Below are 15,393 nucleotides of genomic sequence, written 5' to 3' on the forward strand. Positions count from 1 at the left end.
CATTTTTTTCTCACGTTTGGAGGTATCTCAGAGCCTGCAGACAGCGCCTTCTGCCACTTGATGGCAGCGTTCGACCGGCTCTAACTCCTCGTCCTGAGTTGCACGAGTCCAACTGCAGCTGCCAGGGCTGTGCCTTGCTGCAACACCAAATAAGTGACACGGCGAGGCTGGGAGAAGGGAAGGGGCAGCAAGAGCGGGAGCAAAAGGATTTAGGGCAGAAAGTATGGAGCAAAAAGATTCTTGGTTACAGAGGGATTCCCCTCAACACAGCATAGTTTGTGTAATATTTGAGCATGTAGGCAGAGTTACTTGTAAGTTCATGTGAAAAATAAATTGAAGATGAACATATAAACAACACCACTGTCTCTGGCTACTGCAAGAGGCAGATAATTGTGTGGCACACTGTAAGGAACCTTCTGTAGCAGGGGCTTGGACTCAGTGATCTCTGGAGGTCCATTGCAACCCCTACAATTCCGTGATTCTGTGAAAACTGGTAGGTTAACAGACCCAAAGGTGGGTCTGTTAGGTGCAGAACTATTGCTGCATCATTTACTTCTGTCGGCGTGCAGTCTCCAGGTATTTCATTCTCAGGTGCCTTAGAAGTAAAGCACAGTATGAATGCTTCTCATGTGGTTCAGGATCTTTGTTATAACCACAGAACTTCTCACTCACTTTTTAGTTTCTAAGTGCACAGGTGTGTACTTGCATTATTATTCAGGCTGATGGTAGCAAATGAGAAAGGTGCTGGGGTGAGTGCCTGCACAAAGCTGCACCAACCCTAATGAAAGCCAGCATGACTTGCCAGCTGAGGCCAGAGCCTCCAACACCAACCTCACAATCTGCCTGCCCTGTTTAATCCCTGCAAAGCCCACTTTTATAAAGGACCTTACCTTCAAAGACTGTGAGAGACCACAATTAAAATCTCTCTATATTGTTTTGTTTTAGAAAGGAAACTTGGGATCCTGGGAAGCCATCACAGAAGGCCATGTTTCACCAGGGGGCTTCTCATTCCTGCAGAGGGGTTTGAAGAATGTGGGCAGGACCGACTGAGCTCTCCAGACCAAAGCATGAGAATCATTTTCACTTGTGAATTTAAAATGGGTTCCATACTTTAAACATCCCTCAAATTTCTGTGTAAAAGCCTCAAGGTGACACAGCTGAAGGAAATACTCTTTGTACTCTCTTACTCTTTGTGTTTTTAGCTTCCACTGTCAGCCCAGTGATGAACTTAAAACAAGAGGTTCTTCTTGGTGCAGCTGAAGTCACCAAGGATGAAACTCATCCCTGATATTATACCAATTACATCAATTTCAATTGGGAATGAATGTGCTCTGTCATGTCCAGGTTTTTTGTGTTTTTTTTTTTTTTAAAGAATAAAATAACACTACACAAAATTAATAGTGATTTCCCAGGTAGCTCAATGCCATTATATTCCTTTAAGTGCGAGGATGCTCTTTCAAGGTTAGCCAGGTCAGTGCGCTGATATGCAAGAAACAATGATGCAGAAGCTGTCCATTTTTATAATATGCACATTAAAGTTTGGCTTCTAGGATAGCTGCTAATGGAAATGTTCTTGGCCCCAGATTCCTTTTCATAAATTTATCTGATGTTCATAAAAAAGGTAAATGGATAGAAACACTCATATTCATTGGAAAACGCAGCCTACACTCAGATGTAGGGAAAAAATGCAGGACATATTTTGTTGTGTACATAACATTCTTATTTCAGAAGGAAGTGGGGTGCTGCTGATGTGTATTTGTATCTCAGTTCTTGTTTCTTGCTGTACTCAGTGCAGGATATAGAGCCTCAGTTTGAAAAAGGCTGTAAGGCCCAGTTCTGCAATCCCTGTATTCCAGAGAACAGGCTGCAGCTTCAGTTCCTGATTTTACAGCAGGTTCCAGTGTTCCCTTTAAGCTTGTTAAGTGTTATTTCAAATTTACCAACATTTCCCAAACTACGCTCATTAAAAATATGCATTTGAAAAACCACCCAAACACATAAAATATGTGTGCATTTATTTTAACTGTCAGAGAAACTTGGCTTAAATATTTCAGATTCTTTAGTAGAATAAAAGGTCTTAAATATTTCAGTGTAAACAAAGTTAGCCTTGAGGGAAGAAACTCATTATTGCAAAAATAAATACACGTGTTTGTTTGATGCAGAATTAGTATGCAATCCAAAACACACAAAACCAACCAAAACCAGGGAAAAAGAACATGAGTCCTGCAGCTGTGTGGCAAGCAAGCACATTCACCATGGTCTCCTGGCAATCTCTCTCCCAGCTCTCCTTCTGTGGACAAATTAAATGAATCCTTTCTGTGATGGAAAACTTACCAGTTGGAGGATCTTTGACTTGGTAGATTTTTTTAGGTTTGGTGGATTAGGTCTCCCCACAGGCATTGCTGTGTTCCTGTGGTGCTCTGAGAGGGAAAGCAGAGGCTGTGATTGCTCACCTGAAGCAGCCCAGGCCATGCAGTGGGTAAAACTCTGTAGCACAGTGAAAAAGCCAACATTGCTTTTCCAACTGGCTCCAGGAGAACTGCTCTCCTCTGTACTCACAGCAGCCTTGAGAGAATTGTTCATTTCACAGATTTTTTTTGGCAAGAGAGGTGTACATCTTTCAATAGGAAGGTGCTCTTTCTAGAATTGTTAGCAATACCAAGTGCCAGCAGACTTCCCATAGTATCTTCAGGAGAATCTGAGCTTCAGCATGTCTCTGCCCTTACCTTTGCTGCATGTGCTAAGTACTACACAGCAGGCAAATGTTTTCTTTCTTTTATTTCTAGTGCATACATCAATAGTGAAGCTGTAAAGAATTCCATCTCTCCCAGAGCTGGGATTCACAAATCCTAAAGCTTTCTCACTGCAGCTGTGTATCAGCCAAAAAATAATTCTCTCTGGCTCTTAAGATGTGAGGTGAAACCTGTGTTTCCTACCAGAAAAATAGCCTTCCAGAGCACACCAATGAGTTATTTTTATTCTTATGTAAAAATTGACATGTTGGTAGGAGAGGGTAGTGAAATATTCTTTAGCTTTTGTGGATTTATTTGTTTTTACTGTGAAGATCTGTGTTTAGACTTCTAAATAATGCTGGAATTGCTGAGTTTTCATGAAAGTCCATCTTTATGCCTTATCATTCTTCTGTGTGGTACAAATAAAAGTCCCACACTCATTACCAGGTGTAGAAGAGCTTCACTGCTATGAAGGCTAAGCCCTACCTCCTCTGTGACATTAAACATAGCTTTGCTCAGTGCTGTCAGGATTGTGGCTGAACACTGCTCTCCCAGATATTTCCCTGTGAGGTACCAGAAGTTAAAGTGATGAAGATTTCTCTGTGATGCTTACAGAGTTTGCAGCCAGAGACAAACTCCTTGAGAACAAAATATAATATGCCAAGTTAAGTTCTGCTTTGACTTGCTCTCTGGAGCAACCAGCTCCGTGGGTCTGTAGAGGCCCAAGAGATGCTAGTTTCTGTGCTTTGTAAAACACGTAAATGCTCCCTCTCATGACCCTACCACAGCAAAGTAATCTGCACACTGTGATGATAAATCTTGGGAGCAGAGAAGCAGCTGTCTGTAACACAAGAGGTGTTCTTAAATCTTTGGGGCAGCCAACTGTGGAATGAGAATGGCTGTAGCCTTGTGGCAAGGGCAAGAAGCATGTTACAATACAGAAGTTGTAATCAAGCTGCCAAATATGAGTGAGTATCCACGTTAATTAGTTTGAACCAAATAACCACTATCAAATAAGATGATAATTTAGGTTTGCCACTGCATAAGAAAAGGCAGAAGGGAAGAAAAGCCAGGACAACTTGCTGTGGATTGCCCAATCCTTTCTGGCATGACACAAGCATGGGGCCCTGCAACACATCTGATAGGGGCACTCCTGATGTTTCGTGGGGCTGCCAGGTGCTGGAGCACTTCTGGACACATCTCAACAACAGCAGACCTTCTCTGCCTGTGATGTTTCTTCTCCATCAGGCTTAGGAATGAGGAAAGGGTGTTCACATCCAGGCACATCCAAGCACAGTGAGGAAATGGCTGGGAGCTGAGAAGTGGTTCTGGGTCCCACTGTCATGACATGGCCTTCTGTAATACAAACAGCTCATCGTATGTGTTTCACATTACCTTTCTAATGCTCAAATCGCAATCTGGATCAAATTAAGCAGCAAGAATCATAGAATCACCAAATCAAAGAATGGCTTAGGTTGGAAGGGACATTAAAGATCATCCAGCTCCAACCTCCTGCCGTGGACAGTGTTGCCACCCACTGGGAATATCACAGAGCTGTGAAATGTTCTGGAATCCTCAGTAAACTACTACCAATTTCACTTAATCCCTTTAGAACTCTTTTTTAGGGTTAATCACATTCCACCTCCTGCCTGTTACCTGAGTACCGCAGGTACTCAGAGGTACCTGTGTGCACACACGGAGAAGCCTGCAGCTCTGTGTATGTCACACACTAACTGATCCCTGCAATTTTTACAGTGCTCTGAAAGCATCCCTGTCTTTACCAAAGACAAAGGCCATTCTTCATACTGGTTCTTCAGGCAACGGGAATACCCAGGAGGAGATTACAAATAGTGGAGAAAGAGTGGATGAGTCAGAGTTAGCCAGAGCAGCTCCTTTCTGCATGCAGACAGTGGGGTAATGCAGCTTTTTGAATTTACATAAAGGGAAGAGAAAGCTGCAGAATCACTGGATGGCTGTCAGTGAAAGGGCAGGCTTTCAGAGTGGGTCTGAAATGAGTAGGCAGGCAGTAATTGGGAATCATCGTAATGTAAGGTTTTTGTTGTTACTTCAGGTATAAGAAATCAGATGCCCTGAGCAGACTCACACCTTATGTGCTGCAGTGTCATGGAACATGGCAATAAATTGGTGCACAGAGATCATTTCTTGTCAGCACCATGCACCAGTTTCCTGTTAGTGTGGTGCAAGAGGAGCCCTGTTTCCGTGAGCAGAGACATGCATTATTTACCAGGCTGATGAAGCAGCGAGCTAGGAATGAATGTAGTCTGAGGTGTGTTTTGACATCCACTGGTTCCCCTCATATAAATGCAGTGAGATTCCTCTGACTCACACCAGTGAGAGCAAAAGGGCCAGAACTGCTATTATACAGAGACTGAAAAAAAATCCCCTGGAGTTGGAGTGCATGATTCAGATCTCACCTATACTTGTACAAATCTGCTATAGCTTCAACAAAGTGCTTAGCCAAAAGCTAGCCCTTAATCGCAAATAATATCAGATCCAAAATACCCAGGCCTCTGCTTTTGTTTAAAAAAAAAAAAAAGATAATAATTCAGTAGACTCATAGAATCATAGAGTGGCCTGAGTTGAAAAGGACCACAATGATCATTGAATTTCAACCCCCCTGCTATGTGCAGGGTCACCAACCACCAGACCAGGCTGCCCAGAGCCACATCCAGCCTGGCCTTGAATGCCTCCAGGGATGAGGCATCCACAGCCTCCTTGGGCAACCTGGGAGGGCAGGTAGACTCTGGGCATAGTTTTGGCTCAGATGTTTTAGAACTGCTCGTTCCTCACTTTATACTTGATTTGCTGAAGATACTCTGCTTTTTTAATGCATAATATATGTTGATACTTGAGCACAAGTCAGAACTCTTTAAAAATTTATCTGTAGTATTTGAATTTAACAGAAGGAAATTATTTCACAATCATAAATATTAATAATTATTAAAGATATTTAATAATAAATGTAAATTAATGATGATTCAATCTTTCGGCAGAGATAAGGATTGCCTTAAAATATGGGAATCATTAAAAGCTGCATTCATTCACAAGAATCCCTGTAATGCTACAACAAAAGATTATCAGCCTTTAATGGAGTTGGCAAGTCATCCAGTACCCTGCAACAAGGTAACAGCGGGATGCACGGTGGGCTGTACAAGGGCATTGCTGAGGAGCAATGTGTCTGCACAGTGCTCTGAGAAGTGGATCTTTTCCATAGTAACTGTCAGTAGATGGACATGGCTGATTGTTTTGCCAGGATGGCTGATATTTTTGCCAGGGTCATCCTGGTTACACTGCAGAGATGTCCCTGTTTCCTGAGCTTGCAGATCTTGGTAAGGAATATGCAGTCCTTTTGTCAGAGGAAAGCTGCTTCTAAAAAGCTGCTCTCCCATCTGTAGTCAAAAAGTGCTCTACAAACTGTATGCTATGTGAACTAGTAAAAAATTTTCTTTCAAAATGCTTTGCAGGCTGAATGCATCCATTTCCATGAAAAATAATCACCCCAAAAATTTGGAAATGGGAGGAAGGGCTGCAGTATTAAGAACTAATCTGCTTATGGGGGCGTGCAGCATTTGAATAGGAAACTAGAACTGTCACAATTAAGAAAACTTTCTGTTCTTCTCCAGGAAAATTTCCTGACCAGCTCAAGTATAAGTATTATTTATTGCACATTGTATCTTATTTTGCAGTCACTGTTTTGGAGCAGGACGTATGATCTCGTTCATCTTTATTCAAAATCCAATCACCATTTCCTTACCTTGGAGGACACATTCCTGGGTTATATGCTTGATGGGCTTTCATGGTGTGGAGACCCCTCAGCTCCAGGTAACAAATCCTAACTTTTGCAAACCCAATATGCATACTAGAATTCCAGATTATTATTTTCTCTCACATATAGACATAAGTACTGTCCATTTTCACGTTTTTCTTTTAAAACCACAATCATTTTTCTGCTCCCATGTTACGGAACTCTGAAAATAATTCAGTTTAAAAAACACATCTTTTTGACTACAAGGAAGACATTAAATGCTTCTGGGATTAATGATCACTTTATCTATGTCATTTGGTACCTTCTTTTAACTGCAGTGGGACAAGCTGCAAAATAAGAATTCCATTCAAAAGAGTCCTGGTTGTAGGCCAGGCAAAATGAGGGGGGCAGTATGGAGGGACCTGAGGTTATGCTGCCCACATAATTCCTGACTGTTGATGCCTAATGTTAACAAGTTCTAAACTTGTAAACTTGGGCTGGAATTACTGGAAATGTTGGGCAAAATTTGGTACAGTCAGAAATTCATATGTCACAAACCAACCTGTTCTGCATATTTAGAAATATGTGTTTCTGTACTGGGTTTTCTGAGAATTATTTGCATATGGGGCAGCCAGCTGTCTCACTGAGATGTGTGAGTAAAGAGGAAGACCTCTGAATACATGTAAAATCTCTTTTCTCCTAGAACTTCCTCATGTAGCCAACTTGTTTTGATAGGGAACAACTCTGTATTAACATTTTAATAATATTCACTCTAGTCTTTTTCTATAAATATGTTTCTTCTCAGGAATCAACTATGAATCTTGTCCAAAATGGAGTGAATGTGAAGGCAGTTCTGGCTCTGTATTCTGGAAAATGGCATCCAAGATGGTAAGGTGTAGAATAAATTTCCTCTCATCTGAGAATGTTAAAAGGCGTGAAGTTCCTGACACTGTCAAACATCTGAGTTTCCAGATTGGACTTAAAAAATAGAAAAGTAAAAGTTCACATGAGTTTTAGCTTTAGGTGCCAACAAGTGTGAGTATGGAAATCTTCTATCAGACTTTACATAATGGGATCAGAGCTGTCAGCAGAGTTGGGCATTTTTACTGTGGGCAGAGATTGCATGCCGGAGTCTAGAACAACACTTGGCAGACAGCTTTACGAATAAGGCTTACAGTAATAATTATAATAAAAGCCTTAATTAAATCACAGGACTGAAATTACAAAAGTATAGAAACTTAGAACTTGTTGATGCTGAGAGCAGCTCCCAGACTAGCACAGCAAGTGGCTGAGAGTCCTGTTGCTCCTTCCCAGCATACTCCTGAAGAGGATGTCCTCCCACAGTGTTACCTTCCAAGGTCCCTATGATGTGCCCACCTGTATGCGTGTCCCAGCTCTGATCACATGAAGGAGACATTGCTAGACTGAGTTAAGCAGTTGGCCTGGTTTTGTGGAATCAGCACTTTACAGAACGCTCATTTCACACAGCTGCCAGAAAAAAAAAAATGCTCTCCTTGATCAGTTTAATCTTATGTGTCTCAGAAGACTTTAGTCTTGATATGACTATTAATAGATGACTTTCTAGGTGTAGAACAAGCATTAATGTGTGCTTAATATCTCATGCGTGTAAGAAAAAATCTTCTCACCATTAAAAAATGTTTTGCATGCAAACTAGCATCCACCAAGTTTTGCTAGCTCAAAACAGCTTTGACGTACAGTTCTAGGGTCTAGGAGGGACAGACCACCATACAGAGTGAGGCTTGCTGAACTACAAGCTTTTTACTCCAAGAAGATTTAAGATCTGCTAAAACACATGCTTACTGTGTTGGAAAGTTATACAAAATTAAACTCTCCTGTAACTTGAAAGCTCTCAAGCTGGTTCTGAGATACATTGCTTATAAGTAAAAGGACTTGGTGAGTTTGATAAAGTACAGTCATCTGTATTAAGCTTTTCAAAGTTGTTTATTCTACCTTTGGGTTATGTATCTGGAGTACTGTGACTACATCATGTTGTGATGTAATGGTCTTGAAATATTTGGACGCAAGTTTAAAGAACAAAAGAACAATTACATGATCCAGTAATTTAGCAATCAAAACTTACCATGAGTTTTTCTAAAATCACTGGAGAGAAAAATCCCAACCACAAAAGTACACAGAGTGTGAGTCACGAGGTGGCAAGTATTTCATGGTTTGCACATCCTTAAACTTGCAGTACTTTGGTTGTGGCACATCCTCACTACTCGAGTCCAGGCAGCCTGAGGATTACTCAGTTATTGAGTTACTGAGTTACTGAGAAAGTAGGCAGCCCCATCAGACAGCTATAGCTGCTGGGGCTCTGGAAAGTTGCATCCCATTTTATAAACTGAAAACAGTGACAGCAAGGTGATGCAGCTTTATGTCAGTATTGCTGTAAGAGTTTAGAAGCTTTTATTTGCAAGGACGTACATAGAAACAGGGTCCAGATTCTCTACTTGTATAAGTCAGTTCTGATGACATCTAAGAAGTCAGAGAATTCTCTGGAGACATGGCATGCAGTGTCAGATTATAACGTCCATTTATTTTGGTCAGTTTGCAGAAGCAGCATGTGGTGTGGTTCACGTGATGCTCAATGGATCAATAGAAGCAGGAGCTTTCAGAAGCAGCAGGTATCCCCAGCATCCCTGTTTCTTTTGGGCATGTGTGTTTGTCAGCAGGTTCTTGTCAGCGAGTTCTGGTGCAGAATGGATTTTGGTGAATTCATGTGGGAATCTAAGACATTGGCTGCTGTAGAGTTGATGCACTTATCTCCTTCTATACAGTGACTCTAACTGAAGTCCCTCTCAGTGTATATAGGTAGATCTCTAGTATGATATTACTGCACAAAGTAGCTTTATTATATTTAATCTAGGTTTGCATACCATGCTATAGGAATTACATGCTTCTAACTGCTTGTGGAGCTCTTCAGACTGTGCTTGCTCATGCTATCTGGCAGTAGTCTCATACAAAATGATGAAGCCTATTCTGGTCAGGAGAACAGCTACGTTCATTTCCCTTGCACCAAACAAAACCCATTGTCAACAAAACTAACAGGAGAATAAGTACTGTAGATGGAAGAACTTGAGTTTGTTTCTATCTGCACACAGTTTCAGAAGCTGTCATGAAAGTAAAATGAGAATGGAGAGAAAATCTTTTAGCAGAGGTAATTGAATTGTCTACGAAAATCCAGCAAAAAGAAAACATTTGTTCACTGAGGATAACAGCAGCACTCATAAGCAGTAGTAGTTGGGGAGCATTCTCTATTAAGAATTTACATTATTAGAATTCTTACATTTGCTAAGGATGTTTCATGTCCCATTCTTACAGCGTTTTTGGAAGTGTTGAGATCTTTAACTTAAATCCAGATAAAATTTCTGAAATACGTATTTGGCTTATGCATGACATCGGCGGACCCCAAAGGTAAACCATTCTGATACCAAATGACTGCCTGACACTAACCACCATCTTAAACCTACTCTGAAAACCTGCTCTGCATTCTCTCTACTAGCTACTTACTTTATTGGAAAGAATAACATTTTTATAGTTGTTTTTATTAGTATGGGAACTGTTGAGTCACAGCCTGAACCACTGATTGATCACCTGAGGCAAGGACTGAGTCAGCCTGGGAGCACAGCTGAAGGCAATTCACCTATGTGACTGGAAGGGGTGGAGCCTGGCTGCACCTCTCCTAGACCCCACTTAAGGGCTTACTGCCAGTAGGGAAGGATCTCTTTTTGGAGATCTCTTCTTTTGGAGTTTTCTACTGCAAGTCTAGGAGATGGGTGAGCTTTTCATTTCATTTTCAATTGTCTTCATCATGATACTCTTTCTAACTATAAATCTGTAAGGTGTCATCCTAACCACACCACTCTTCTGTTAATAGTTACAGCTTGTTGCTCATAGCTAAAACACAGTGATGATGCTTTCCTTGCTTTTACAAAGTCCTGTGACCAGAGACAGCGTGATAGTGATTTAAAACACTGAAAAAGATTGCCTAGAGAGGTGTGTGGGCTCTCCAGCTGTGGGCATCTTAAAAACCAAGCAAAGCCCTGGGCAACTTGCTTTAATTGACGTTGGGTGGACTAGGTGATCTCAAGTTGTCCCTTCCAACTTAAATGATTTTGTGATTCTGACATTTTTTATAATAAACATGCAATTTAAATGCTTATAGTGCAATTACTGATATCAAAACAGTGACCTCAAATCACATCTGAGCCTGAGTGACATTTTTCATTCTGTTCGGATTCCTTTGCAGATCTTTTATGTTTCAAACATTGTGTGTGAGGTTCAATGCCTTTGACCCTTATCTTCAGAGATGATGTTCGCATGGTTATAATGCATTGTAGTGGTTTCTCCTGTTCCTAAGGATCCCACATGCCAGAGGCAGCTGCTTTGACACAGTGAGTCAGTAAGGAGGCTGTGGTGTATCTCAAGAATGACTAGGGACCCAGGAGAGACTCTTACTCAAGCAGCAACATTATCAGTCACAGTGTCAGCTGCAGTGTTGCAATCCTTCCCCTAGCATAAGCACTGACACTCAGGAATGTTTCTTTGCCACACAAACTGATGTGTCTATCACAGGCTCCCAGTCGTGTGCCTATCATCTCTGTAGCTTACCAGACATTGTGGTGACCCTCTGCATAGTAGTTTGCTGGAGAAAAGGGGACAGGCTAATCTGCGTTAATTTCCCTGCATGTGACATTCAGTCCTTTGTACCATGATTTCCCAGCATCAGAAAAGCCATTACATTCCTCTTTCTCAACAATTGCTGCAACCTGGTGCCCTGCCAGCCTTCTTGACATCTTCCTCCTGTGCCAACTTCACAAGTGTTTCCACTTAATTTTCTGTTTCAACAGCAAAGGAGAGGTAACTGTAAGAACATGTATTGCTTCTATCTTCTAATTGTATTTCATACTGGATCGCTAATAATATCTGGTAAATCCTGTGAACGAAGAACAGCTGGCTGTTTTCCACTAATGCTGTGTGTTAGGAACAGTCCTGGATTTGCCCCAGTACTGTCTTCATTTGTGTCCCATACTCTGTACCAAAAGGTCATTTTTTTTCCCCCCAAGGTGACAAGTCTTTTGCAGTGGCTCTGTGTGTCAATCCTGTCACTACAACTGGAGACTCCTTGAACTAATTCAAATAAATAATGCATGAAGATCTCAGTTTGTGGGTGGAAGTGAGTTATTTTCCACAGACTTTCCTGCACAAAGTTTTTCAAACAAGCTAAGCAATTGAACATCATATATTTTCTATTGGCAAAGGCCCAGTGGTAACCAAAGCTCTGCAAACCAGAATAGATTTTACAGCACATTTTAGGAGATCTTATCTGAAATAAAATGAAATGATGCAGTGTGGAGTTCAGCTGAACTTCTCATACATACAAAGATCACAAGTAACAAAGGACTTTTCTCTCCAGGGATTCCTGCTCAGGCTATTCCATAAAGAAGTTAAGAAACATCTTAGAAGAACGAAACTTTAAGATCACTAAGATCACCTGTGAAGACAATTACAGGTAATTCTCATTAGTATCTACTTGCTAACAAAACTGATATCCCATCTCCCTCTCTGCTTGACATTGTCTCCTGGTTTACAGCAAATTGAGCAGATTGCCCTCTTATTTCCATTACATCTCTTTAAGTGGCTATGTGCTTCTCTGAGCCTCCCACTTGTGCTCTTTGCCTTGTGCTCCAGGGTGTTACTGCTGCTGGCTTTGCTCGGTTGCCTTCAGCAAAGGAGCAATGCAGCCTCCTGCAGCAGATTTTCATATTATCATGTTTTTATGTACACTAATAAAAGCCAAGTAAAGAATTTTCCTTCCAGCTTCATGCAAATAATACACTGTGTTAAGCATAGTCCTTATTTCCTTCACTATAATTTGAATTTCCTTTCCATCCAGCTGCTTTATCAGGGAGTGAGACATAACACATGATAGGCATTAGTAATTATTACAATTCCCCATTGTCAAGTGAGTCCAGGAAATAGGAGTTCAGGAAACAGAAAAGCCCAAGTTCTGACTTGACTGAAATCTCTGCCTGCCTGCTGAGGAGTTACAAAAGCTTGAGAGCCGTTGTCCCTCTGTGTCAATTCAGAGACCTTTATGAAGATGAATAATGTCCTCTAGTGACCTTAAAAAAAGTGGCTAGAGTTCAGTTTTACTCATAAAGCTTAATAACCATATCTTATCTGCCAAAAACAGCTTTTCAAAGCAAATAACTCATACTTTGATAGGAACATTTCCTAAGTAAACATTTCTGTAAAGTACTGGGTTCATGATATTGGTTTTAAGTAAGGGAAAGGTTGTCTGCAGAGGGAGACATTTGCCTTGCAAATACCTTATGAAGCACTAGGATTTTATTCGCGAAAGCAGAGCAATCTATCCCTGCTTAGATACTGCTGAACCTGATAATGAGTGCTCTGCACATTGTGCAAAAAACAACACTGGTGTGGTTCGTAAATGTACTGAATTAGGATGCTTGCATACTCACTTTCTCTTTGGACTACCGTAGTCTTTAACCAATACTTCAGGTCTTGTAAGCAGGTATGAACTATTCTAGCCTATGCTGAAATAAGCTAAGAAGAAAGGAAGGAAGGGGAAATACGTAATAATTTAGGTTCCGGGTGGCTCAGCACAAGAAGAAATCTTCATAACTTCACAAAGAATGTGTTCGCACACTTGTTACTGTGACTCACAATTCACATCTTAAGATAGAATAAAAAGTAGGGCTTTTTGTCAGCACTCAATTAACATCCATAAGCAACTATATAGAACAGTACAAACACTTTAAAATTATTTTGTATACAGAGCAATAATAAATGATTAACTTATATGTCCAGTAAAACTCTTTAGGATGGACTGGACTGAAGTCATGGCAGAACTGTGTGGGTCCTTACCAGCTCAGCATCTGGTATTCTGTGACATATAGCAATTGACACTGGTCATTATCTCTTGCTTTTGTTGTTTTCACACAAGTAGTTCAAAAAAAGGGGATGTACTTGTGCCAAAACATCTAAAACATCTAAAACATACCTACAAGTATGTTTTTAGCAACAGCTATGTAGGGTAGCAGTCAGGGCTATCACTAGATAAGCAAGATGGTGAACTTCCAGTGTGGCAGCCACTCTGTGATCAGTGAAAGGTGTCTTCTTTTTGTAATTACTTTTGCTATCACCGCATAGCTGACATGCAGAGTGTTCACACCCTGCTTTACTTCATAGGCATCCATTCTTGTCTCCAACCCCTATAAACACCAAAGATATGTCTGCAGCATTATGCAAGAAAAGTTATCTTAAGAAAAGACATCCACTTGATAAGCACAAGTGTAACATACACTTTGACTTTCACACTACATTTAATACCTGTGTGGTTGCTCTGCTGTACTTTATTGTGGCTACTAAATATTTGCTTTTCTGTCTTCTCCCAGGCCAGTCCAGCTCCTTCAGTGCGTACATAATCCTGGCCACCCAGACTGCAGTCTTTGCATCAACAGCACGGAAGCTCCTTGAAACAGAGTGCTCCACACTATGTAAGACTTGATTTGTGTGCAAAACTGGAAAGGACATGACTATGTAGCTTACAGTGATATATAGCACCATGGATGTACAGAGCCAATAACCAGGAATCCTTGCTGTGATACTAACAGCCAAGTCGCAGGAGGTGGTATTTTAGCTGCGATTCCTGTACACACACAGGCAAACAAGCATGCTGTTTCAGAAGGGCCAAAGGCATGTTCAATGATTGAGGACAGAAGATTTGTTCCCTCATATGTAGCTACTTGTGCACAGAGCATCAGAGCAGAGGCTGCCTTGGGCACGCACAAAGAAAGTTGCCAGTGGAGACACAGTTTGCTATGATCTGTATGCTGCTTCAGAAGGGCTGGAAGGGAAATTCCCTGAGCAGGGAATATTGTCCGTTGGCACATGTTATAGATGCCATGATTTGTACAGAGTAGAGGAGTCAGTGAGGAAGACCTGGAGTTTCTCCCCCTGTAGCTGTATCTAAAGGTTGGATGTTTTGTTTACTGGGCAGTCCCCTTGAGCCAGGCAGAGCCAGGCAAGGCCCTGGGCCTTTCTCCCAGGGGCTGTGGCACTTCCGAGCAGGCAAAGCAAGTAATGGAAGAAGTAGAGCAGTTCTTACCTTCTAGTGAGTAAGCTGGTTAGGAAATGGCAGATCTAAGCCAAGAAGAGACCAGAAACTGCTCAGAGCATTGCCAGCATCTGTAAGAATGCATTTAGAGGGTAGGTGGGAAGAGAAAATAACAAGACTGACAAAATCCTACTGGAAACATAGTTGTGGCTCAGATAGCATTTTATTCTTAGTATAGCAATAAGTGTAAGCTTTCCAGCTTCCATGAAGGGCCCTCAGCTTGGCCATCCATTGGAATCGAGACAAACATCCAGAGGCTGCTGCAGTGGGAGCCTTTCCTGACCCCAGCTGTGTAGGTGAGGTGATGATTTGCTGTGCGTGACTCACAAGCAGCAGGCAGGAGATTGTAGTGCCCTGCGTTTTAGTGACCATGCAAGCTGATATAACTTCGAGCATCTCCAGATAGACTTTTGCTCTGTAATACGGGGTCTTGTACTGGGTGCAGCTCAATCACACCCAAGACTTCACCCATAATGTTTACATGAATTACATGTTTTTTTTTTAATATGTGCTGTCTGTAACGTAATAATTAGCTGCATTGACTCAGATGCATATTAGTGTTTTAAAATAGGCTATTTCTAACTGTAAGTCAAGAATCTGTCTTCATGCTCACTTTTGTACCTTTTCTGGTGTAATAATAAAATGTTGGCTGTCCAATCAGGGTTTCTAATAAAATTGATGATGTTGCTCATTCAGTTTCACGTTCTAGTGAAAGTGGACCCCCACACCTG

At 41.3% G+C, this 15,393-nt stretch overlaps 1 protein-coding gene across 1 annotated transcript in view; it reads left to right on the forward strand.

The window, feature by feature from the left end:
• CD38 (CD38 molecule) overlaps window positions 1-15,353 on the forward strand; it is a 21,691-nt gene extending 6,338 nt beyond the window's left edge. The window contains exons 2-8 of the mRNA XM_042812499.1: window positions 5,747-5,876; window positions 6,440-6,575; window positions 7,304-7,386; window positions 9,067-9,143; window positions 9,841-9,933; window positions 11,936-12,031; window positions 13,941-15,353. Of these exons, the coding sequence (XP_042668433.1) occupies window positions 5,747-5,876; window positions 6,440-6,575; window positions 7,304-7,386; window positions 9,067-9,143; window positions 9,841-9,933; window positions 11,936-12,031; window positions 13,941-14,022 (697 nt within the window). The 3' untranslated portion in view covers window positions 14,023-15,353. The remainder of the gene's footprint in view (window positions 1-5,746; window positions 5,877-6,439; window positions 6,576-7,303; window positions 7,387-9,066; window positions 9,144-9,840; window positions 9,934-11,935; window positions 12,032-13,940) is intronic.
• Window positions 15,354-15,393: the final 40 nt, after the last annotated feature.

Source organism: Centrocercus urophasianus, unplaced genomic scaffold, assembly GCF_019232065.1.
Source record: "Centrocercus urophasianus isolate 14NV4802_14NV808 unplaced genomic scaffold, USGS_Curo_1.0 seq_13, whole genome shotgun sequence".
In the NCBI taxonomy this organism is placed as follows: Eukaryota; Metazoa; Chordata; class Aves; order Galliformes; family Phasianidae; genus Centrocercus; species Centrocercus urophasianus.